This window comes from Otolemur garnettii, unplaced genomic scaffold (assembly GCF_000181295.1).
Source record: "Otolemur garnettii isolate 467f Iridium unplaced genomic scaffold, OtoGar3 scaffold00001, whole genome shotgun sequence".
Classification (NCBI taxonomy): Eukaryota; Metazoa; Chordata; class Mammalia; order Primates; family Galagidae; genus Otolemur; species Otolemur garnettii.
In genome coordinates, this window is record NW_003852396.1 from 58,115,210 (window position 1) to 58,140,310 (window position 25,101).

Sequence of the window (25,101 nt, forward strand, 5' to 3'; positions counted from 1 at the left end):
GTCATCTTTAATACAAGAAAAAAATATTCCCCTCCTGTAATAATTCCAGGCGGGAATATGTAATTTAAGAAGATAAAGTAGCTTTTAGTTGAAGTAAAAAGTCAAGTTTTTTCCTCCTTTTTTCATGCAAGTGACATTCCTATCTGTAGTTAGTATATTTAAGTAGAGGAGTTCCCTTAAACTTTAATGAGTATGATTAAGAATTACTTTATCCGTTAAAAGTAGTTCAGTAAATAGCATTTTCAAACAGTTATTGATTAAAATTGCAGTTTATAAAGTCAGTAATTTACAGATATACAACATCAAATGAAACAAAATAATGATAGTAACAATAAACTTCAGCATCCAATTAAATAAAGAGGAGCAAAGAAATAGTTCATATTTTTCAATCCAGGATCATTTTCAACCAGTTAGCAAAATCACTGATGTTACTTTTATTTTAGTAATAATAGAAAAGGTGTTGATTTGTTAGGCTACCATAGCTTAAGACCGTCTCCTGTGGATTTACCCTTGAATGCAAATGTAATGTTCTCCTCATGGAAAATAAAAGGGATTGCTCACAGTGATGGCCTTCTCAAAGACCACTTGGTATTTTCATAATTGGATATATATGCTCAGGACTGCCTTAGTTTAAATATGTTATTTCAGAGTATTTTAGTAAGATCCCAGGACAGTAACCCATCCTAAGGATACTTATCAACAACAACATACGGTACATCTTCACCAAAATCCACATAAATGTCGCCTCTCTTCATCAAATGTGACCCGAAAACTACTATGCTGGAAAGCCAAAGGGCTTTTGAGATATTTCAATAATCTTCAAGAAATTAATCTTACATGAAACTGAAGGAAAACATCGAATGTCATTGAGCAATAAAGCTCAGCTCTGTCAGTACCTTACCTCTGAGAAGAAGCCTTAGGATGTTTCTCTTCCAGTTTCCTCACTAGTGCCACTGTCAGCTGTCCTGCCTCCTCAAGAGAACCTTCTGGCATTAAATGGGTGTCTGAGGGCTCTGGCAGTTGCTTCAAAACAGAGTTGCTGGCACTCTTTTGCAGAACCTTATAAATGAAATAGGGGAATAATGTAGCTAATCTTCATTGAGTAGAAATATTTAAACTGGATATGCCAAAAATATAACATTGTACTTTTCATGGTCGCTTCAGTCTTCAAATAAAACATAAACCATTTGTACACGGCCAGAACAAAAGAAGGCAGTCGTAATAAAAAGCGAGGCTATCACCATCTATTTAGTAAAATGTTTACATAAATATGTAGATGTTTACATAAATATAAATGTGCACATAGATATTATACGCATGATTCTAAACAATCAATAACGTTAAGGTAAATTCATGCTTGCCTCATGAAAGCAACTTGAACATTTTCTTCTCTTTTCAAAATACAGTTTAGAGATCTGTTTCTGCCTTGCCTTTGGCTCACTACACTGACCTCTTCTGCTAAGTTTCTGCCACATTCCTGATGATCAGTGGTCCAGGCGCCGTGGTGAATGTGATACTCTGTCTGGGTCACATCCACTTGTGCATTTAGCTCCTCTAGGTAAGTCAGAACAAACTGAGGATAAGCCTATAAAAAAGGAAAACATAAACAGTAGTGCCACCCTTGTAAGTGATAGTCAAAGATCTGTCCAACTGAAAAGAGAGAAGGATAAAGTAGTGAAAAGGTCTGGTTAAGAAACCTCACACTTTTTATTATCAATTTCAGATCAAAATCAAACCAAATTACTTTAATATTAAAACTTTGGTTTCTCAGACTCAGTAATATGTACTTAGGGTTCTGGAATGCTTTATCTTTTTTAACATGGATATTTAGGTTATATTTTCTAAGAAAGTTGAAAGTCAGCATTTCTTTTCCTAGAAAAATATAAATCAATCTGAAGATGCTACATACTTAGTATGATTCTAATATATGACATTCTGGGAAGGCAAAATCTAAGAGAATAAAAAATTAGTGGTTGCCAGCGTTGAGGTAGTGGGATAAACAGGTAGAACACAGAAGATTTTTAGGGAAGTTAAATAATTCTGTATGATACTATGATGGTGAAGACATGTCATTATACATTTGTTCAAACACCTAGAATATACAATGCCAAGAGTGAACCCTAATGGAAACTACAGACTTTGGATAAGAACCATGGTCAGTGTAAGTTCACCAATTGTAATAAATGTACTTACTACTCTGATACAGAATATAGATATTGGGGGAAGGTATATATTTGTGGGAACAGGGTATGTATAGGAACTTCTTGTACTTTACACTGAAGTTTTCTGTGAACCTAAAACTTCTCTAAACAGAGAAAATCTATTTTTTAAAAAATGTAAGAGACTCTACCAAGTACAATGACAAAAGAAAAATAGATAAATTGGCTCGGCGCCTGTAGCTCAAGTGGCTTAGGCAGCAGCCACATACACCAGAGCTCATGGGTTGGAATCCAGTCCAGGCCTGCCAAACAACGACAACTACAACCAAAAAATAGCCTGGTGTTGTGGCGAGCACCTGTAGTCCCAGCTACTTGGGAGGCTGAGGCAAGAGAATTGCTTAAGCCCAGGAGTTGGAGGTTGCTATGAGTTGTGATGCCATGGTACTCTACCCAGGGCAATAGCTTGAGGCTCTGTCTCAAAAAAAGAAAAAAAAAGAAAAGAAAAGAAAAATAGAATAATTGTACTACATCAAAATTAAAAATTCTGTGTGTAAACAATGCCATCAAGAAAGTGACAAGACAACCTACAGAATAAGAGAAAATATTTTCAAATCATATGTCCAATAAGGGATGTGTATCCAGAATTTATAAAGAACTTTTATAGTCAATAATGAAAAGACAAATAACCCAATAAAAATGTGAGCAAGGGATCTAATTAGACATTTCTGCAAAGAAGATATACAAATGGCTAACCAAGAACAAGAACAGATGTTCAATAGCACTAGTCCTTAGGAAAACACAAATGAAAACCTCAATGAGACAACACTTTACAACTACTAGGATGACTATAATCAAAAGGACAGGGTAAAAAGAGTTGGCGAGGATGTGGAGAAGCTGGAACCCTCACATATTGATGGTAAGAATATAAAAAGGTACAGTCACTTTGGAGAACAGCTTAGTCATTCCCCAAAATGTTAAACATGGAGTTATCCTGTGACTCAATAATTTCATTTCTAACTCTATACCTATGAGAAAAGAAATCATACAAACTTCTGCATCCATGTTTATAGCACCATTATTCATAATAGTCGAAATAGCGGAAACAGATGAAATGCTCATCAACTGATAAATGCATAAAAAAGGTGATGTTTCCCTATAATGAAATAGTATTTGACAATAAAAAGAAATGAATTTACTACTGCACACTACAACACAACACAGATAAATTCAGAAAACATTATGCTAAGTAGAAGAAATCAATCACAGTAGATCACATAGTATATGATTCCATTTATATGAAATGTCCAGACAAGGCAAATCTATAAAGATAAATAGGGCTGAAGGGGTGCAGAATAGACACAAAAAGGAGATTAGGTGTGAAGTATAAGGTGTCTTTTTGGGAGGACAAAAATCTAAAAATTAGATTGTGGTCTTAGACACACAACCCTGTAAATATACTAAAAAATGCTGAGGGATGTACTTAAAATGGATAAATCGTATGGTATGTGAATTATATTTCAATAAATATATTTTTAATGTTAGGGATTGAATTTACATGTTTTAATGTAATAAATTTTTCAATTTAGAAAATGGAAATATAAAGCATAACTTTAAACCAGAGTAAATAAAAAGATAAGAACCAGATAAGGTAAGGAAGAGGGAAAAGAGATGCAAATTAAAAGCATGGTAAACAGAATTTTTTGTTGAATTAATCAATGAGCATCTCAAATATGTAATTTCTTTCTATTTTATAATATTACTTGTACATATTTTGGAGACACATGTGATATTTTGATACCTGTATATAAGGATTAATGATCAAATTGGGGTAATTGGGATATCTAGCACCTCAAAAATTAAATTAGTGAATTTTTAAATGTACATTCCCTTTGGCTTAATTAATATGCATATCTACAAAGATGCCTACTCCCGTACTGTATATATTTGCCTTAATGTACATCACCATGGAAATTTTAAAAGATAGCATAGAAGTGAATGTCAATTATGACAAAATGACTACAGAACGCTATCAGATGGAAAACATAGGTAACAAAGTAGTATATAGTATGTATAGTCTTCCGTGTATGCATGTTTATCTAATTAATCAGAAATGATACACTATCAATGATAATATCTGAGGAACTTAAAGGTACTTTTGCTTATTATTTACTTAGTTCTAAATTATTGGAGGGTTTTTCCCAAACTAACACATACTACTTTTATCATTTAAATGGAAACCATACTCTACACACAAAGATATGCATGATTTAGGGGAATACATAAAAAACCTTAAAAGTTTTTGTTAGTGAATAACTCTGGGAAATTGGATTAAATTTTTAGAAGAGACTTTACTTTTGATTAATATATTTTTTCTAATATTGATTCTTACCATGTACAAGTATTACTTTTATAAAAATTAATACTTAAAGAAGATCCCATTGGAATAGTGGTTTTACGGCACACATCAGTCAGATAATCTTAAAAAAAAATTTTTTAACCTTTTGTAGAGACAGGGTCTTGATCTGTTGCCCAAGTTGGAGTACAAAGGATTTGTTCTGTAAAATTTGGATTCAGTCAAAAGGCCACACTCAAGGATCCCAAAGGTCACCTGTGGCCTGGAAGCTGGATGTTCCCCACCGTGGTACAGAGTCAACAGCCTAATCTTTCAACTTTTCTTCCCTTTATCTGCATCACCCTAAATTGAAATCTAATATCTAAACCTCTCATTATTTTCCAAGTCCATCAGCTCTTTGGGCTTCATTGCATTCTTCTCATTCTAATCCATTTTTTTTACCATTGGAAGATAAGTTTTAACAACAAAAAAAAATCTTAGATCACATTATTCCCACTTCAAAACCATCAAGTAGTACACTAGTACCTACTGATTAAGATCCTACAGTCCAATTCTGGTTTCAAATTACAACTTGAGTAAGTGCCACCTCTATGATAGAGAAGTTTGTCCAGTAAAGACTGAGTAAGCACATGCTCAGAATTTACCAAATTTGCTCTCAGGATATAATGGCAACTTTCTGGTTGCTAAAGGAAGCCAATCCATTTGAGCTTTTTACACCATAATAGGATGAGGGAATCATCATGGAACATTAGGAAGGCTTCATATTTGACCTAACTTCAGTGCTCATAGGAGTTAGCACAGGAGTGTTTGTCTTCTAGGGAAGTATGTGGTACAGCAGGCGAGTTATCAGAATGCCATTTGGAATTTTAAATTCTAGATATTTTACCTCTCCCTGGTCAATACAATGACCATGCATGACTTTAAGGAGTCTCTTTTTATTTTCCTGATTATAAACACTCGTTATAGAAAACTTAGAAAATATTGTCCATCCTCCTACCATCTATTTCATGTATAAACTTCCAGTTTGTGTATGTGTATGTGTATAAGTATACACACATATATATTTATATATCTATAAATATATAGATACATATATATATACATCTATAGACACACATATCTATATATACACACATGCACACTTGGTACAACATAAATAAATAATTTTTCTTTCTCTTTTTCTTTTTTAGTCAAGCATGGTTGTGGAGGGAATAATAGTGTTTTCTTACTTGATTTTTCTCAATTAACATTAGCATTTTCTTCTGTCACCATAAATTATTCTACATCATTGTAGTGCCAACATTTAGCATTCGTTTATAATAAAGACATGCCAAAATATATTCATACAATCTCACTGTTGATACTTAATTTGTTTTCGAATTTCACCTTTCCAAACAATCCTACAATGACCATCCTTTAAGATGTATTATGGTGCATACTATTGATCTTTAGGGTAAGTTGTAGTAAGTGGATGTTCTGAAATATATGAAATATGCATTTTTAAGGATTTTGATAAATAAAGCCCAACTGACCCTCATCATTGTACTAGCCTCTTAGATGGGAGCAAATGTTCCTTGCCTTCTTGTATTCATCCCCTTGTGTAGTCCCCTACCACATCAAACCAGGGTTGGTCTATGTGACCCAGAGAATTTGGCAGAAGTGGTGGAAATGTAACTGGATGAAGAGGGTCTGGCTGCGTGTCACTGTCAGCCAAATGTAGAGATGGGGAATAGGTCCAACAACCTTTATTGTCAGAAGGCCAGTGATTCTGGAGAACACGGAAAGAAGTCCCTCAAATCGGTGATCTCATTTACAATTCTGACAGTTTTTATAATGTAATACAAGGAAACAAACCCAGAAAAAATTAACTTTAAAAGAACTATCAAAGAAAATAACATATGGCTGGCCTTTGCTCTGACAACATAACAATCCTTAACATAAAAGTACCCTTTACTGTAACAACATACCAACAGTTGTTGTCTAAGGGTTACTATCACCTCCCAAGGTCTTTTGAGATAAACATCCTCTCAATCATGGAGAAACTGTAGGTAGACAAACATGGAAGGTGTGTGGGGAAAGAATGTGGGCTCAGCAAACTAGGTCAGCTACTGCTTCAGCTTGGCTTCTCAGACTGGCTGAGAAACTCTGAGACTGGGTTACAAGAGACACTTCAGTTTCCATTTTGCTTTCTTGCTCTCTGTTACTTTTTTGGTTCACTAATTCTGTTGAGAAGAGTGCTATGGAAAGACCTACAAGTCACAGAATTAATGCTTCTGGGCAACAGCTCCAGTGTGCTGAGAAGCAAATCGTCCAGCCCTAGTCAAGCCTCAGATGTTTGCAACTCCGGTGAACACCCTAGCTGCCACCTCATAAGAAATGTTGAGTTAGAACTACCCAGCTAAGACACTTCGGATTCCTAACTGCGAGGTAAGAAATGTTTGCTCCTTTAAATTACTATGCTTTTGAGGTAATTTGTTAAGTAGTGATAGATAACTAATACTAACACAAAATGAGTATGTTTCTTACATATTCATCAACCTTATCTTCCTTGTTTTACACCTTCCTATGTTTTTAATAGGGAGAAAATAGAATCTCATCAGTTTTCTATTATTTAATCTCTAGTGAAGCTAAACTTTTCATTTGATTTGTCTCTTTTAATTTTTATTCTGTCACGTACTTCCTTTTCATGCCCTGTGACCATTTTCAATTGAAATGCGTATTTTTTTCTACTGTTCCATCAGCTTTAATATACATTGAGAGCATTATCTCACTCTCTGATGGGTCTCTTGTAATGATTTTCCATATTTGTCATTATTTCCCTGTTTACTTTTGCTTAAGCTATTTTAGATTTAGGAGCTTTAAAATGTTTATATACTCAAAGTCATTAGTATTTTCATTTATGAATTCCATCTGAGTTTGCATACTTACAAAGATGTCTACTCACTACTACACTGGGTTAAATGCTTTAACCCATACTTTTTTCTATTATTATTCAATATTTAAGCTTAAATTCTTAACTTACCTAAAACTAGTGAATTGTATAAGAGAAATTATATAATGTTACTGTCTTTTTGCAAATAAGTGGAGGAATGGTTAACTTTGAAAACAAACAAAATAAAAGAAAAAAATTATTCTGGGGCGGTGCCTGTGGCTCAGTGGGTAGGGCACCAGCCCCATATACCAAGGGTGGCAGGTTCAAACCCAGCCCTGGCCAAACTGCAACAAAAAAAATAGCTGGGCATTGTGGTGGGCACCTGTAGTCCCAGTTAGTCAGGAGGCTAGGCAAGAGAATCGCCTAAGCCCAGGAGTTGGAGGTTGCCATAAGCTGTGTGATGCCTTAGCACTCTACCGAGCACTCAACTCTGTCTCTATTTAAAAAAAAAAAAAAAAACCAAGTATAAATATTGTAACAAAATGCAATAAATGCATTTAAGTTTGTTCATTACTATTATCACTATTAGCTACAAGTTATTGATCTGCTGTTATAAGCGGGAATCTGTGCTAAATACTTTAAATGCTAGTATATATAAAACTATATATAAATAGATAGATCTCCACTTTGCGGAGGAAGAATGTGAGGCTTACAAAAGATTAAATGACTTACCTAAGCCCACATAGCTAACAAGTGTCAGGGCCAGGATCAGTATTAACATCCTAAAGCAGGCCCATATCTCAGTGGTTAGGGAGCCGGCCACATGCACCAGTGCTGGTGGGTTCAAACTGGCCCTGGCCTGCTAAACAACGACAACAACAACAACAAATAGCCAGGTGTTGTGGTGGGTGCCTGTAAGTCCCAGCTATTTGGGAGGCTGAGGCAAGAGAATCACTTGAGCCCAAGAGTTTGAGGTTGTCATGAGCTATGATGCTATAGCACTCTACAGAGTGTGACAAAATGAGACTCTGTCTCAAATAAAAAAAAAAAAAAATCCTAAACCAGTTTCCTTTTTTTAAATAAATAAATAACATGAGCTACATTTTGATCCAGCTGTAAATAATTATCAAATTATCCTCCATTTTATCCTTAACTAGATGGGAACAGTTTCAGATATGACTAAATTTAGAGCTAATCAAGATTTCTAAACCTCTAACAGAATAAAATACCTCTTTAATAATTAGTTTTACTCTGGGAATATAGATTAACTATTATAAAATATATCAGTGATTGTGTTTGGAAATAGAGTTTTATAATAGAATCAAAACTGTAACAGAGGAAATAGCCTAATGTTTGCTGTCTCTTTCAAATGTCCCCCATTGTTTTTGGAAATTGAAATCTGCATTCCTGCCTTGAGTGGTGGTTGTGAGGGGTAAGGGAATGTTTTGTATTCTGTGCACTACAGAGACGGGCCTGGAGACTGGTGCCTGGCCAACTGGCAGAGGTGCCAAGGTGTGTGCAGGCAGGCCTCCAGGTGGAGGGCACAGTTTATCTTCAGCAGAAATGGGACTATAAGAATCATTAACTGTAGTTGAATGACAATAGGCCTTCCCTTTTATAAGCTCTGTGCTTCTGCTTATGGACCAGGTAAATTCAGTTTTAGGGACAAATAGTCTGTGATGTTTCCTCCATTGCCAGCAAAGTAATGAATTTCCCTCTCCTTCTAAAAAACCACTTGTTTTTGTTTTTCTGATTCGGCCTCAAGAATGAGTGCTGAGATTTTAGTAACAAAACCTTCTTTAAAATAAACCATGTTTGAAATATAAACCTAGGCATCAGCAATAGTACTGTTGGGAATAATTAAAACATTATAAATTGGGTGAAAAGGAGAAGTAAAAAGAACAGATTAGCAGAAGTAGATAATTAGGCATCCAAATGGAGAAAAGAAAGGTAAAAAGGCACACTTACACTTTGATTTTGCTCTGTTAAGTTCAGGTATGTCTCAGAATTAACTCATCATATATAGGTATAGGCCACACAGCTAGAGGTATATATTTTTGTACCTTCTCAAAACCCTGCTTTTATTTTTAATAAGATGTACATGCTTCATTATTCCTGTGACTCCCTCATCCGCTACCTCAAGCTTCACTCTAGCTCAGGAATATGGTGGAGATCAGAAGGGCAATGAGGGATGACTAACACAAAAGTCGGAGTGAATCTTGAACAAAATTAGATAATGGTGATTTTCAAAATGCTTTGACATTTCATAGCTGTGTCAAATTCCTACTCATAAGCAGAGATAATGATGTGTAATCTTGGTTGAGTTAGTGTGAACTAAAATAAAATCCTAAGCACCCTGATGACTGCACGGATCCCCTCTTGGCCAAGGAGACTCTAGAAAAATCTTAACAGTGAATTGGCTGTGAAGGGAAGGGAGGTCAGACACATCTGGTGATACCCACTCCCACTCCACTTTGTAGTTTAGACACATCTGACCAGCGTTAATGTTAAAACAGAGGTCATAACTGACCAAACAGACTGTGACCATAAGATACTAAATTATTAACATAACCTAAGGCCTTATAGACCAAAGATTAAATTATTTGCAGGCCATCATTTTGTTCAACGGATCACTTGAGCCAGTGTATTGCTCCTTGCCTCTGATTAACAGACTTCCTTATCTTTTATTTTTTTAATCTCTTTATTATTGTTGAGGATTCATTGAGGGTACAAGATGTGTCACACACTGAAACCCAATTCCTCTCCCTCCTTCCCTCTCTCTCTGCACTCCCCTTCCCCCATCCCCAACCATGTCATTAATTGTCATTAATTGTTCTTATATTAAAATTGAATACATAGGATTCATGCTTCTCCATTCTTGTGAAGCTATACTGAGTTCCACTTCCATCCAGATTAATGCAAATGCTGTAAAGTCTCCATTTTATTAATGGCTGAATAGTATTCCACAGTATACATGTACCACAGCTTGTTAATCCATTCCTGGGTTTGGGGGGCATTTAGGCTGTTTCCACATTTTGGCAATTGTAAATTGAGCTGCAATAAACAGTCTAGTGCACGTGTCCTTATGATAAAAGGTTTTTTCTTTCCTTCTGGATAGATGCCCAGTAATGGGATTGCAGGATCAAAAGGAGTTCTAGATTAAGTTCTTTGAGGTTTCTCCATACTTCCTTCCAAAAAGGTTACATTAGTTTACAGTTCCACCACTGGTGGAAAAGTGTTCCTTGCTCTCCACATCCACACCAGCATCTGCAATTTTGAGATTTTGTGATATAGACCATTTTCGCTGGGGTTAGACAGTATCTCAGGATGGTTTTGATTTGCAATTCTCTAATAATTAAGGATGATGAGCATTTTTTCATATGTTTGCTAGCCATTCATCTGTCTTCTTGAAAGAAGTTTCTGTTCGTCTTTCTTCCCCATTGATGTATGGGATTGTTGGCTTTTTTCATGTGGATTAATTTGGGTTCTCTATAGATCCCAGTTATTAAGCCTTTGTCTGATTCAAAATATGCAAATATCCTTTCCTGTTGGGTAGGTTGTCTATTTGCTTTGGCTGTTGTCTCCTTAGCTGTACAGAAGCTTTTCAGTTTAAGTCCCATTTGTTTATTTTGGTTATTATTGCAATTGCCATGGCAGTCTTCTTCATAAAGTCTTTTACCCAGGCCAGTATCTTCCAGTGTTTTTCCTATGCTTTCTTTGAGGATTTTTATCATTTCATGCCTTAAATGTAAGTCCTTTATCCATCTTGAATCAATTTTTGTGAGTGGAGAGAGGTGCGAGTCCAGTTTCAGTTTTTTGCATGTGGATATTCAGTTTTCCTAGCACCATATAGTAAATAGGGAGTCTTGCCCCCAGTGTATGTTCTTGTTTGGTTTATCAAAGATTAGGTGGTTGTAGAATATTAGTTTCATTTTCTGGTTTTCTATTTGAATCCAAATGTCTATGTCTCTATTTTTGTGCCAGTACCATACTGTCTTGACCACTATGGCCTTGTGGTACAACCTAAAATCTGGTAGGCTGATACCCCCAGCTTTATTCTTACTACTAAGAACTGCCTTAGCTATATGGGGTTTTGTTTTTGGTTCCATACAAAACACAGTATCATTTTTTCCAAGTCTTGAAAGTACATTGTTGGTATTTTAATAGGGATGGTATTGAATTGGTAGGTTGCTTTGGGAAGTATAGCCATTTTAACAATGCCAATTCATCCCAGCCATGAGCATGGTATGTTCTTCCATTTGTTAAAGTCCTCTGCTATTTCCTTTCTGGGTTTCATAATTTTCTTTATAGAAGTCCTTCATCTCTTTTGTTAGGTTTATTCCTAGGTATTTCATTTTCTTTGAAACTATGGTGAAGGGAGTTGTGTCCTTTATTAGCTTAGCCTCTCATCTTGGCTGTTGGTATATACAAAGGCTGGACTTGTGGACATTGATTTTATATTCTGAGACATTACTGTATATTTTTATAAGTTCCTTTTTTATTATTTTTAAGACAGAGTCTCATTATGTTGTCCTCAGTAGAGTGCCACGGTGTCACAGATCACAGCAACCTCAAACTCTTGGGCCTGAGCAATTCTCTTGCCTCAGCCTCCCAAGTAGGTAAGAACACAAGTGTCCACCACAATACTCCGCAGTTTTTTTGTTGTATTTGTTGTTTTTAGCAGGCCATGCCAGGTTTGAATCCTCCAGCCTCGGTGTATGTGGCTGGCATCATAACCACTGAACTACGGGCACCAAGCCCATTACTATATTTTTTGATGACTTCCAGGAGTCTTGTGGTTGAATCTTTGGAGTTCTCCAAGTATAAGATCATATCTTCAGCAAAGAGGGAGAGTTTGACCTTCTCTGTTCCCATTTGGATGCCCTTTATTTCCTTGTCTTGCCTAATTGTATTGGCTAGAACTTCCAGCACTATGTTGAATAGTAATGGCGACAGATGACAACCTTGTCTGGTTCCAGTTCTAAGTGGAAAAACTTTCAGTGTAGCTCCATTCAGTAAGATATTAGCCTGGGTTTGTCACAGACAGCTTCAATAAGTTTAAGAAATGTGCCACCTATGCCTATACTCTTCAGTGGTCTATTTAGAAAAGGATGCTGAGTTTTATCAAATGCTTTTTTTTACATCTATTGACAGGATCATATGGGCTTTGTTTTTGCTTCTATTGATATGGTGAACAACGTTTATGGACTTGCGTATATTAAACCAGCCTTGCATCCTTGGGATGAAATCTACTTGATCATAATGTATAACTTTTTTGATGATAAGCTGTAATCTATTGGCTAGGATTCTGTTGAGAATTTTTGCATTTATATTCACTAGTGAAATTGGTCTGAAGTTCTCCTTTTTAGTTGGGTCTTTTCCTGGTTTTGGTATCAGGGTGATATTTGTTTCATAGAACATGTTGGGGAAGATTCCTTCCTCCTCATTTTCTGAAATAAGTTCTGCAATATGGGAATAAGCTCTTCTTTGAAGGTTTGATAGAATTCCAGTGTGAAGCCATCCAGACCAGGGCATTTTTTTGTTGGGAGATTTTTTTATTGTAACTTTGATCTCAGTGCTTGAAATCGGCCTGTTCAAGAGATCTATTTCTTCTGAACTAAGTCTAAGGAGACAGTGTGATTCCAAATATTGATCCATTTCCTTCACATTGTCAAATTTCTGAGCATAGAGTTTCTGGTAATATTCAGAGATAATCTTTTGTATCTCTGTGGTATCAGTTGTTATTTCCCCTTTATCATTTCTGATTGAGGTTACTAGAGATTTTACTTTTCTATTTCTAGTTAGTCTGGCCAAAGGAGTATTAATTTTGTTTATTTTTTCAAAAAATCAACTCCTTCTTTCCTTAATTTTCTGAATGATTCTTTTGTTTTCAATTTCATTAATCTCTGATTTAATTTTGGATACTTCTTTTCTTCTTCTGGGTTTAGGCTTAGATTATTCTTCTATTTCCGATTCCATAAGATGGCTTGTGAGTTTGTTGATGCACTCTCTTTCTGTTTTTCGAATGTAGGCTTCTAAAGTGATAATTTTTCCTCTCAGGACTGCTTTTGCAATATCCCATAGGTTGCAGCTTGTGTCTTTATTGTTGTTATGCTCAAGGAAATTAATGATACCCTTTTTTATTTCTTCCTATACCCAACTATCATTCAGCATAAGGTTGTTTAATTTTGATGCCTTAGTGTGGGGTTGAACATATTTGTTGGAGTTGAATTCTGCTTTTAGTGCCTTGTGGTCTGAGAAGATGCAAGGTAAAATTTCAATTCTTTTGATTCTGTTGAGGTTTGCTTTGTGTCCTAGGATATGATAAATTTTGGAGAATGTTCCATGGGGTGATGAGAAGAATGTATATTCTTTATCCTTAGGATGGAGTGTTCGATATACATCTATCAAGCACAGTTGTTCTAGGGTCTCATTTAAGTCCCTTATATCTTTGTTAAATTTCTGTTTAGAGGATCTGTCCAGCTCAGTAAAAGGAATCTTAAAGTCCCCTGTTATTATGGTGTTATATAATATACTGCTCAGACTAAGTAAGGTCTGTTTCAAGAATCTAGGACCATTTGAGTGCATAAATATTTAGAATTGAAATGTCTTCTTGTTGTATTTTTCCCTTAACCAATATGAAGTGACCATCATTGTCTTTTTTTACTTTAGTTGCTTTAAATCCACTTGTATCTGAAAATAAGATTGCAACCCCTCCTTTCTTCTGGATTCTGTTTGCCTGAAAACACTGTCTTCCAACCCTTAACTCTGAGCTTAAATTTATCTTTTGAGACTAAGTGTGCTTCCTGCAGAAACAAATGGATGATTTATGTTTTTTAATCCAATCAGCCAATCTATGGCTCCTTAGTGGGGAGTTCACCCATTAACATTTATTGAAATAATTGATAAGTGTGGTAACATTCTATTCATCTTATTTTGTGAAAGTCCATTGCTTAATTTTGTCTTTTGCATCATTGTGGGAGCTAGGTTCTGTCCTTTAATTTCTGGGTGCTTACTTTGCTGGTGGTCCCTTGCGATGGTCAGTGTATAGAACAGGTTGAAGTAATTCCTGAAGAGCTGCTCTTGTTGTGGTAAATTTCCTCAATGTTTGCATATTAGTAAAAAAATTGATTTCTCCATCAGTTTTAAAACTTAGATTAGTGGGATATAGAATTCTGGGCTGGAAGTTATTCTATTTAAGTAGATTAAAGGTAGATGACCATTGTCTTCTGGCTTGAAAAGTTTCATTAGAGAAGTCTGCAGTCACCGTGATGGATTTGTTCCTGCAGGTCAATTGACGCTTACTCCTAGTAGCGTGCAAAATCTTTTCTTTTGTCTTGACTTTAGACAGGTTCATCACAATGTGTCTTGGAGAAGCTCTATTAGAGTCAAGGCAACGTGGGATCCGATATTCCTCTGAAAGGAGTGTGTCAGAATTGTTGGTGCTATTTGGGAAATTTTCATTTATCATATTCTCTAGTATGGCTTCCATTCCTCTAGGGCATTCTTCTTCCCCTTCTGGGATACCTATAACTCGTATGTTTGAACACTTCATTAAGTCCCATAATTCTGTCAGCGAACATTCTGCTTTCTCTCTCTTCTTTTGTGCCTCTTGGAGCCTTGTCCTCTACCTCTGAGATTCTTTCTCTGCATGATCTAATCTGCTGTTGATACTTTCTATTGTATCTTTAAGTTCCCTAATTGACTGCTTCAATTCCTGCAGCTCTGCTATATCCTTTCTATATTCTTCATATCATTCATCTCTTATTTGATTCTGTTTTTGGATTTCCTTTTGGTTATTTTCCACTTTCTCAGAAATTCCTTCATTGTTTTCATCATCTGTATTTTAAATTCCTCTCTGTCTTCTGCAGTAGCTACCTCTCAGTCCCTTAGGGGAGTTTCTCTGGACTGATCTTTCATGTTGTCAGGATTTCTTTGCTGATTCTTCCTTATGAGTGTTTCTTTTATCTGTTTCCTTGCCCTAATTTTTCTTTCACTTCCTCTAGCTCTTTTAGTTACTGTGCCTCTGGCCTAAAGTTTTTTGTTTGTTTGTTTGTTTGTTTTGTTTTGTTTTGGCCTAAAGTTTTGATGAGTCCTTTGGATATAGGACCGGAAGGATGAGACGATTGAAGAGCAAGAGGGGAAAAAAAGATTAAAAAAAGAAAGAGGAAAACGCAAGGAGGGGGATGAGTAAAACGGAATATAGACAAAAAGAATAGAGGCTCAAAAAGAGGAAGACAGGAGTAATATAGGTGTATAGTAGGGTACTTTGACCCAATCTTAAACCACCCCCTACCTCTGGGGTTGCTGGGTTGGATGCTTCCCTTGAGGTCAGTGGCTCTTTGTCAGCCTGTTCAGACACAGTATCTCACCTCTACCAGGTAGAGAGGAAAGACAAAAATACTATAAATCAAACCAAAACAAACAAACAAAAACCCTTATGGGATAAAATTGGGGGAAAAACCAAATAATAGGGGCAGAAACACTAGCAAAAATGAGGTTCTAATTGTTAAAAAAAAAAGCAACAATGGAAAATTGTATTTAAACTAGAAAAATGAAGAAAGAAAAGAATGAAAAAGAAAAAAAGGAAAATCCAGAGGGAAAATGTTGAAATTAAAAAAAAAAAAATCCAAAACCAAAAGATAAAACAGTATATATATATATATATATATATATATATATCTTGCTGAAAATTATCTGGGCAACAGGTGATCTTCTGGGGTATGAGATGTTAATCACAATGCTGATACAGCTGTACAAAATGGATCCTAAAGGCCTCTGGTGATTTCTCAAACCCCATAAAAATGTCTCCTCAGCCTACTTAAAAAAACACTGTAAGCTGTTATCCTTGGCTAAGCAGAACCTTTCCCAGGAAAGCAATTGTCACTGGGATCTCTCCTGAAGTGGCTGCCTGCTTATCTAGCGTGCCCAAACCAGTCTCACTCTATGCCCCTGACGGTCAAGGCTGTAATCTGCCAAACACTGAGATCTCCTCTTTTCCCCAGTGTCTCAGTTCCTGCCTTTGGGCTGCTCAGTCACTAGATTACTTGCCCAAGATCTCTCAACCAATCCTCACACTGCAGCCCTGAGTGTGAAGCCTGCAGGGGCAGTCCTCCCACAGTGGCTGTGCTAGTAGTCCACAGCTGAACAATATTAGCTCCCTTCCAGCTCACAGCTCAGTCCAGGGCCCTAGACAATGCTCAAAGTCATCTGTACTCTCACCCAAGATCTCCCAATGTAGTTCAATTGCGTGCCCAAGTCCAAAAGAACAAAACATCCCTCATGCAAGGCCTGTCCTGTTTACACTCTCACTGTTCCTAAAGTTACAGCTGTGAGTGGCCTCCGACCCAACAAATGCACCCACCACTTGCAGGTTCTCCACTGTTTTTATCCTCCTCATGGAGTCTAGAAGTCTCTCACTATCTCCCTATGTCTCCAAAGGGCTGTTTCTGGGCAGATCCCACCAGCCAAAGATGCCTGGAGTCTTCTCTCCCTAATTTCACTGTACCTAGTTGCAAAGAAACTATTACTTGGCTGCCATCTTCTCTGGCTGCCCATGATCTTGAAAGAGTTCCTTATCTTAACACTCTAAGCCTTTAAACAAAAAAAATTTTTTCTCCTACTCTGATGCCTAGGCTAGAATGCAGTGGCATCATCATAACTCACTGCACCCTCAAACTTTCTGCCTCAGCCTTCTGAGTAGCTAGAGCTATAGACTCATACTACCATATCAAGCTAATTTTTTTATTTTTTATAGGGATGGGGTCTCTCTATGTTACCCTGGCTGGTTCTTAACACTTGGCCTCATGAGATCCTCCTACTTTAGCCTCCCAAAGTAATAGGATTACAGGAATGAGTCACTGTGCCTGGCCTAGGCAAAGCTTCATTTCTTTAAGGAATTAAAAATCAGGGAATCTTTGAACTCACCTATGACCTATAAGCACCCACTTTGAGATGTCCTACCTTTTGGAACCAGACCAGTGTATATCTTCCATATATTGGTTTATGATTTTACCTGCAATATCTATCTCTCTAAAATGCAGAAAACCAAAATGTAACCCAACCACCCTGGGACTGTTTGCTTAAGGCTTTTTGTGTATGGCTCCCCAGACTATGGTCACACATATTCGCTCAGTCTCCAGAAGTGTGAAAAATAAATTTCTATTGTTTATAAATTACCCAGTCAGTGGTAATTTGTTATAGTAGCATACATGAAACTAAGACAGAAATTGGTACCAAGAAATGTGGTGTTGGTATAACTTATAGCTGAAAATGTGGAAGCAGTTTTGGAACTGTATAATAGACAAGGGCTATAAGAGTTTTGGGGAGCAGGCTAGAAAAGTCCTATATTGCCATGAACAGACCATAAAGGGAGATTCTGGGAGAACTCAGAAGAAGATGGAAACTATAGACAGAGCCTAAATCTTGTTAGAGGTTATTTAAATAGTCATGAAGTAGGCTGCCTCCACCTAGGGCTGGACACAGACTCCATTATCTGAGTCTAAGCAGCCTCATAAAAAAGTTTGACCAAGGTTCCATCTAAGCCACCACTGTCTGGGGGAGAATGAAACACTTAAAACATCTACACATTCCTACAAAATGGCAGTTTTAAAATGAACTTCTGCCCACAGGCCTTTGGTGCCAATGGCTGTGACATATTTTACATATACGATATATTTCCCCAAAGCCCCCGCCTGTAGGGAAGGAGATATGATTAGAAACCGTATATAAACCCCTAGACAGAAAGCCAAAAGTGGCAATCCACTTGGGACCCCTTCACTATGATAGAGCCTTTGCTTTCTAGCAAAGTATCCACAGTACTACCACTGCAAGTACACAGAGTGCATGAACTGTATAGGCCTATCTATCTCTGTTGAGGGAATTTCTTCCTGTAGTAGGTCCTTGGTCTTAGAGATTTGAAGAATGAACCCACAGACCACAGATTAGTGGTAAGATAGAATTTTTTAGATAGAAAGGAATACAGAAGGAATAAAAAGTACCAGGGCTTCTGTAAAGAGAAAGACTAAAGTGGGAAATCTCCCAGGGGTCTTCTGTCTAGACTGATAGAAGGTCTTGAGAATTACAGTTGGCCAGGACTTGTCAGATGGAAGACACTTTTTCAATGTTGATGAGTATATTAACAAATGAATGCAATCCCTCCAGCTCCAGGCAAAACATCAGTGAGTCCACTTCAGAAGATATCCACCTTACATGAAATTGCCCAGGCCTAGGAAAGAGGGGTTCCTGTCCATCCCTGAATAGGGGTAACCCTGTATCACTTCCACCTTGATTTCAAAGTATGCCTCAGAGAAGCTTGCCCAGGCACAAAACTGTCATGGGGCAGAGTTACCACAGAGTCTCCACTAAGACAATAACTAGTGGAACAGTGAGAGCAGAACCACCCCCAATAACCCAGAACTGTAGAGCCACCAGTATCTAACTCCAGCCTGGAAGAGGTACAAGTATGAGGTTCCAACCTATGAGATCTACAGTGTGGTCTAAACCCAACAAATCCATGAGTATAAGGATACCTGGAGACTTGGAGACCCAGTCTCTATTCCAGTGTGTCCAACAGGTGGGACATGGAGTCACAAAAGGTGATTCTCAGGCCTCAAGATTTAATGTTGTTTGCCTTGTTGGGTTTGGGACTTTCTTGGAAACTTTTGGAATGAGAATATCTACACTATGCATGTCCCACTACTATATTTTGGAAACATGTTTGATTTTGCAGGCACAAATCTGGACAGCAGTTTACCTCAGAATGAATTGTATCTTTGAGCCTTACCCATTAACTAATTTAGGTGATAATTAAATGAGACTTTGGATTTCAGACTTTTGAGTTGGTATAGGAACAAGTTAAGGCTTTGGGGGTTCTGGGATGGAATGAATGTATTTTGCATATAAGGACATGAATTTGGGGGCTGGGGGTGAATCTTATGGTCTGAATGTGTTCCTCAAAACTTGTGTTGAAACTCTGCCAATGTGGTAGTATTAAGAGATCAGGCCTCTAAGGTTGGACCCCTCATGAGTAGGATTAGGGCCCTTATCAAAGTCTTGAGAGGGTCTGCTCATTCCCTTCAGTCCCTTCTGCCATGGGAGGATATAACATTTGTTCCCTCCCAGAGGATGCAGTAATAAGATGCCATCTTGGAAGCAGAAAGCAGCTCTTATCAGAAACTAGACCTACTGGTGCCCTGATCTTATACTTTCTAGTCACCAGAACAATGGGAAATAATTTTTCATATTTTTTTAACTTAGTCTGTGGCATTTTGTTATAGTAGCATAAGTAAACCTATGACACCACCCAAGAGGGATATGTTTAAGGAAAACATAAGAATGTGCCCCATTGGCAGCACTTTGTTTCAAAGCTGCCTACAGCAGGTGCCAGACAATGAAGGGGAGATTTGGAACTGAATGGCAGTAAATTCAGAACTGACACACTATGCATTATAGGCTAAACAGTGTCACAAAAACAGGTGTGTTGAAATTCTAACCCCTAGCACCTGTGAATGTGACCTTCTTTGGAATAGGTTCCTTGCAGATAGTCAAGTTAATACTGGGGTCATTGAAATGGGCCCTAATTCAATATGACAGATGTCCTTACAAAAAGAAGGAAATTTAGACCCAACCCAGAAGTTTGCCAACTGTACCATCTAGTATTCCAATGAATATATACTTTATATCACAATTTATTTATCCCTTCTAATGCTGACAAGCATTTGAGTAATCCACAATCTAAGGCTATTACAATTAGTCCTGCTATTAACATTGTAGTAAATATCTTGCCCTTAAGATATGTACATATCTCTGTTAGCATATATAACTATTTGGGGAATTGCTGGGCTATATAGTTATGTTCAGTTTTGTTAGATACTGCCAATTTTCCAAACTTCCAATCATCTCATCATTTTAATGATTAACAGACTGAACACCTGAAATGCTGGGTCTATCACAACAGTGAATTGGGGGCAATTATTTTTGGTTTTGGAAAATTTGTGTTTTTAAATCAAATCAAACAAAACCTCAAAGGAAAGTATTGAGTTAAGTTAAATTCTAAGCATCTAGACACAGAGTGAAATGATTTGTGCATAAAAAACATTTCTTGCTCTCAATAATAGACAGTACATTTCTTAAGAATCTGGGAATAGAAAAACTTAGGAATAAAAGCTGTAGCTTATAAAGTCCTTACCTTAGAATAAATGCAGCCATCAGTTCCAAACACCCACTTCTGGGATTCATCTCCTTTATGTCTGTAATGAAAATGTCATTTAGAGATTGACACCTTTTTTCCACATAGAAGCACAGGTTTCAAATAAAATGATTGTTTTCCATATAGCCTGGCAGGACTGCCCACACTCTACCAAGGATTCTGCCACCATCGCTCCTATCTCAACAACTAACGTGTTCCCTGAGACAACCAAATTCTCTGCTACAATGCTCTGGTACCCAAAGTGGTTCATGTGGGGGTGTGTGGGGGTGGGGAGAGGATGTATTACCAATAGCAACAGTGAATAGTTTTATGGAATAAATACAATCAATTAGAATATAGAAATTTCTGCCCCCTAGAAAAGATCCTTTATGAGACAAAAAGAGAGGGACTTAATTAAATAAAAGGATTAAGAGAATATTATAGGAAGAGATACCATAGAAAATTAGGAATTTCAAGTATCTCCCTCTGAAACAACTAGAGAATTTTATTAGGGAATATTGTATTTTCTGAGCTAAATCTTTGTAAGAACAAAAACTAAAATGTGATGAAGCTAATCATGCCTAAATTAACTAATCATGTATTCATTAATATTTAGAAATCTTACCAAGGTAGGACAAATGGATTAAATTAAGTGTAACAGGATGTTAAGCAAGACTTCTCCTGCCCCTGAGTTTTGACAGAAACATTAGAGGTTGAGAATAAGAGATGTCAGGTAATGCTCTGTTCTAAAGCCAGATGCTATGTGATCTGGACACAACACACAAAGGCAGCAGTCCATGACTAGTTCAGTACATATTAGTTTTTTACCCACATCCAGTCTATGTAAGAAAACATGAATTCTTGGGTATATTGAAATGGGTACTTGATAGCAATGGATCCAGATCCCTATCCTCAGAGATTTGGGTTCTGAAGGTATGGACTCTCAGAAATCTACACTAATAGGTGTTTGCAAGTGATTTCAATTATGAGAACTCTGGTGGATTTGGATGTGTTGTCTATGGACAAGACTTTAAAAAACACTGACCTAGAATATGAGAGCAGTAAGGAAAGGAAGGACAAAATGTTTAAATTTGTGAAATAATGAGAACTATATTATCTCTGTGCTGGGTTCCTGACACGCAGCTTCTAACTCCCTTGAAATTTTTGGGTGACAGAAGTATCTTTTGTTCTAATGAAGAAACTCTTGGCAGGCTAATGGATGGGGGATAGTCACCAGAAAGACCAAGCCATGATTACAAGCTTGGAACTTTCAGCCCCACCCCCACCCTCTCAGGAGGACAGAGCTAGACAAGGAGTCAATAATCAACCATGGCTCCATAAAATACCCTGAAATACAAAACTTGAAGAGCTCCATGTTGATGAACATGTTCTTCCACAGTGCCCCCCAGCTTCACAGGGACAGAAGTGCCTGTGCTCGGGACCCTTCCAGATCTGGTCCTATGTACCTCTTTATCTGACTGTTCATCTGGATCCTTTATGATATGCTTTATCATAAACTGGTAAAAGTAAGTAAATGTTTTCCTGAGTTCTGTGAGCCATTCTAGCAAATTATCAAATACAAGGAGGGGTCAGAGGAGCCCTGATTTCTAGCTGGTTGGTCAGAAATACAGGTAACAACCTGGGACTTGTGATTGATGTCTGAAGTGGAGGCTATTTTGTCAGACTGAAACCTCAACTTGTGGGGACTAATACTAACTCCAGGCAGGTCGAACCCAGGTGGTGTTCACAGAGAATTGAAGAATCGCTTGGTGTGAAAATAAGACCCACACATCTAGTGTCAGAAGTGAAGTGTGTAAAGTAGAGAAAACTGTTTGTTTTTCTAATACAAAAAATAGTATAAAAGAAGAAATAATTTGATGATTAAATAAATGAAGGGGGGATATTAGAGAGTAGTCAAGGGTAAAGAGAGAACATGACATCATTAAAAAAAAATGAAACCAGTGGAGGGGAGGGGAGCAGAGAGGTGAGAAAATTTAAAGAATTCTAATACTTAAAATTTTTAATTAAATATCTTGTAAAGTGTAATTGATCTCTAAGCTAAGAGTCCTATTTTCAGGCTGTGTCAAGTCTTAATTGTTGCTCAAATGATTTCAGCATCAGGTGGGGTGATGGAGGTATTGGGAAAAGTGGTTTCCCCAGGGATATTGTTATTTTGTAATTAGTAAAAGAGAAACATTTTTATTTTGATTTAGGGTTCAGAACTAAAATTATGAATAGAATAATAACTATTACCCAAGAAACAATACATAGCCTGTGAGAATGTGAAAAGTCCTGAAGGGCTATTCTGGTCTAGTCCCCATTCTATAAATGAATAAAGTGAGATACAGAGAAGTGAAGTGAGCTGGTCAAACTCATAGCACTACCTAGTATCCACATAGGAACTAGAAGCTGAAATACCTGACTTCCAGCTTAGCACCTTCTCAATTAGACTGGAAAAGTACAACACAGTTATTTTGTATAACTTGAAAATTGAAGATGGAGTCAGTATTTTAGACTCACTGATTATAATCTGACACAATCACAGTGACTTAATGTACTTTGATACAATCATAAATGTTTTTGTGCAATTAATTGTACTAAAAAAACCCACTAGTTTCATATTTTAACAACCTCTCCTGAGGTACTGAGAAAGTTAATATTTCAACCAGTAAATGAGGAAATAACAAAAACAATATTGCTGATCTTTTAGGCTGTCAATCCCAAACTTACAACTGTATTTCCTTAACAAAAGACATTAAAAATAGTGATTTTGGGCAGCACCTGTGGCTCAAAGGAGTAGGGCACCAGCCCCATATGCCAGAGATGGAGGGTTCAAACCCAATCCCAGCCAAAAACTGCAAAAAAAAAAAAAAAAGTGATTTTTTAATGATGCCTTAATAGGAATGTGTTTAGTTGTGATAAAATTTAGAGCATTTTAATGTGTATGTGCTATAACTCCATGCAACTTTAAACAATCCCTCTTGCTGTGAGCATATTTCTTCATGATAAATAAAATGAAAAATGATAATGTTCCAAAGCATAAGCCATCTGTAACTGATAGTTAATACACTAATGCTAACCTTCAAAATCCTTAAAATTCAGACTTTTGTCTTTGAACTGGTTTATATTGTTAGCTTGAGGGTAAATTATATTGATTTCAGTTTTGACTTTATGAATTTATTGCTTATCTCAAAAATAATTCAACATAAAAGACAGCCCACTGAACTGACAACTACATGGGGAAAGAGAGCATGTATGTCCTCACAGCTAGTCACAGTGCCTGGAAAATAACAGGAGATTAAAGATATATTTGAATAAATAATATGTGAATAAAATGTCAGAATATCATTACCTCAAAATTAATAATAAGACCATACATTTAATATACGTCAGTGTAAGGGACTTAAAATATCTTGGCAAGTGGCTAAAGAACATGAATTATACTTTGGTTAAGAAAATAATAATTCTGAAAGAAATATAAATATACAAATATTTATCAAATCTTATCACAGCTTCAATTATGTTTAAGCACGTATTTTCCTAGGTAATTTTACTAAAAACATGTAGTTTTATATCCTCTACAAGACCTGGGAGCTTGCTAGTAGTAGTTCTATTTGAGTCTACTTATATTTACAAATGTTACCTTTAAATTTTGCCAAAGTTATAAAAAAAGATCAGTTCATTTTTAATTGTAGTGCCATTTTAGGCATAAGAAAGTATCATTCTAATGTATAATAAAGTTTCTACATAATAAAGTTCATTTGTTTATTTTTCAAGGCATTTTATGTATAAAATCAAATTTAGATCCAATATGCAATGATGCTCTTATGAGAGTTAATTGGAGAACAGTGTTATATTTTCCTCTTCTTGCTCAACAAGTACCAAGCTAAAAGATATAAAAACCAACAAAAAAAATTAAAAATAGCATTAACAATGAGAAAAGGACAGGGAAAGAAGGAGCAGTACTTCCTCCAAGAATCAAGCATAAATATCATGATATATATTGAACTAAGGTTAAGAGACCTGAGTTCTAGTTCTGGATACAATATTAACTAGATATATGACCTTTAGTAGATCATTCAGTCTCTGGTGACCTTGGGATTTTTTTATAGTAATAATAATGGTATTATTTTTACCCAACCACCACTACCACTACTAGAGAGGGATTTGAAGTTGATGCTCTTCAAAACCCTTCCTTCTCTGAAAACATAAGACTTCTAAAACTACTTAGTTTTATGCTTATTTTACAAGAGACAGAACTAAGAACTATCTGTCCTGGGAAGCTTGTAATCCCCTTGAGCCATTAACCCTGCATGCATATACGTGTCTATACAGATGATATAAATACAGACATAAATCGGATAGACATAGATCCTGTTAGGATCTATAAACATATATATATACACACATACATATAGTCTGTGTATGTGTATATGGGTGTAATATGTGTGTATATATATGTGTGTCTCTATACATACAGTGGATCATATGCAATGTCTAACAATCAAGTTCATGAACTCATCCTACA

The 25,101-nt window shown here is 36.5% G+C and overlaps 1 protein-coding gene across 1 annotated transcript in view; it reads right to left on the minus strand.

The window, feature by feature from the left end:
• The window catches only part of LOC100953497, a 250,344-nt gene that overhangs the window by 170,398 nt on the left and 54,845 nt on the right, over positions 1 to 25,101 (minus strand). Inside the window, exons 10-12 of the mRNA XM_023510042.1 lie at positions 20,574 to 20,634; positions 1,451 to 1,585; positions 902 to 1,059 (exon numbers count right to left, since the gene is read on the minus strand). Coding sequence (XP_023365810.1) covers positions 902 to 1,059; positions 1,451 to 1,585; positions 20,574 to 20,634 — 354 coding nt within the window. The remainder of the gene's footprint in view (positions 1 to 901; positions 1,060 to 1,450; positions 1,586 to 20,573; positions 20,635 to 25,101) is intronic.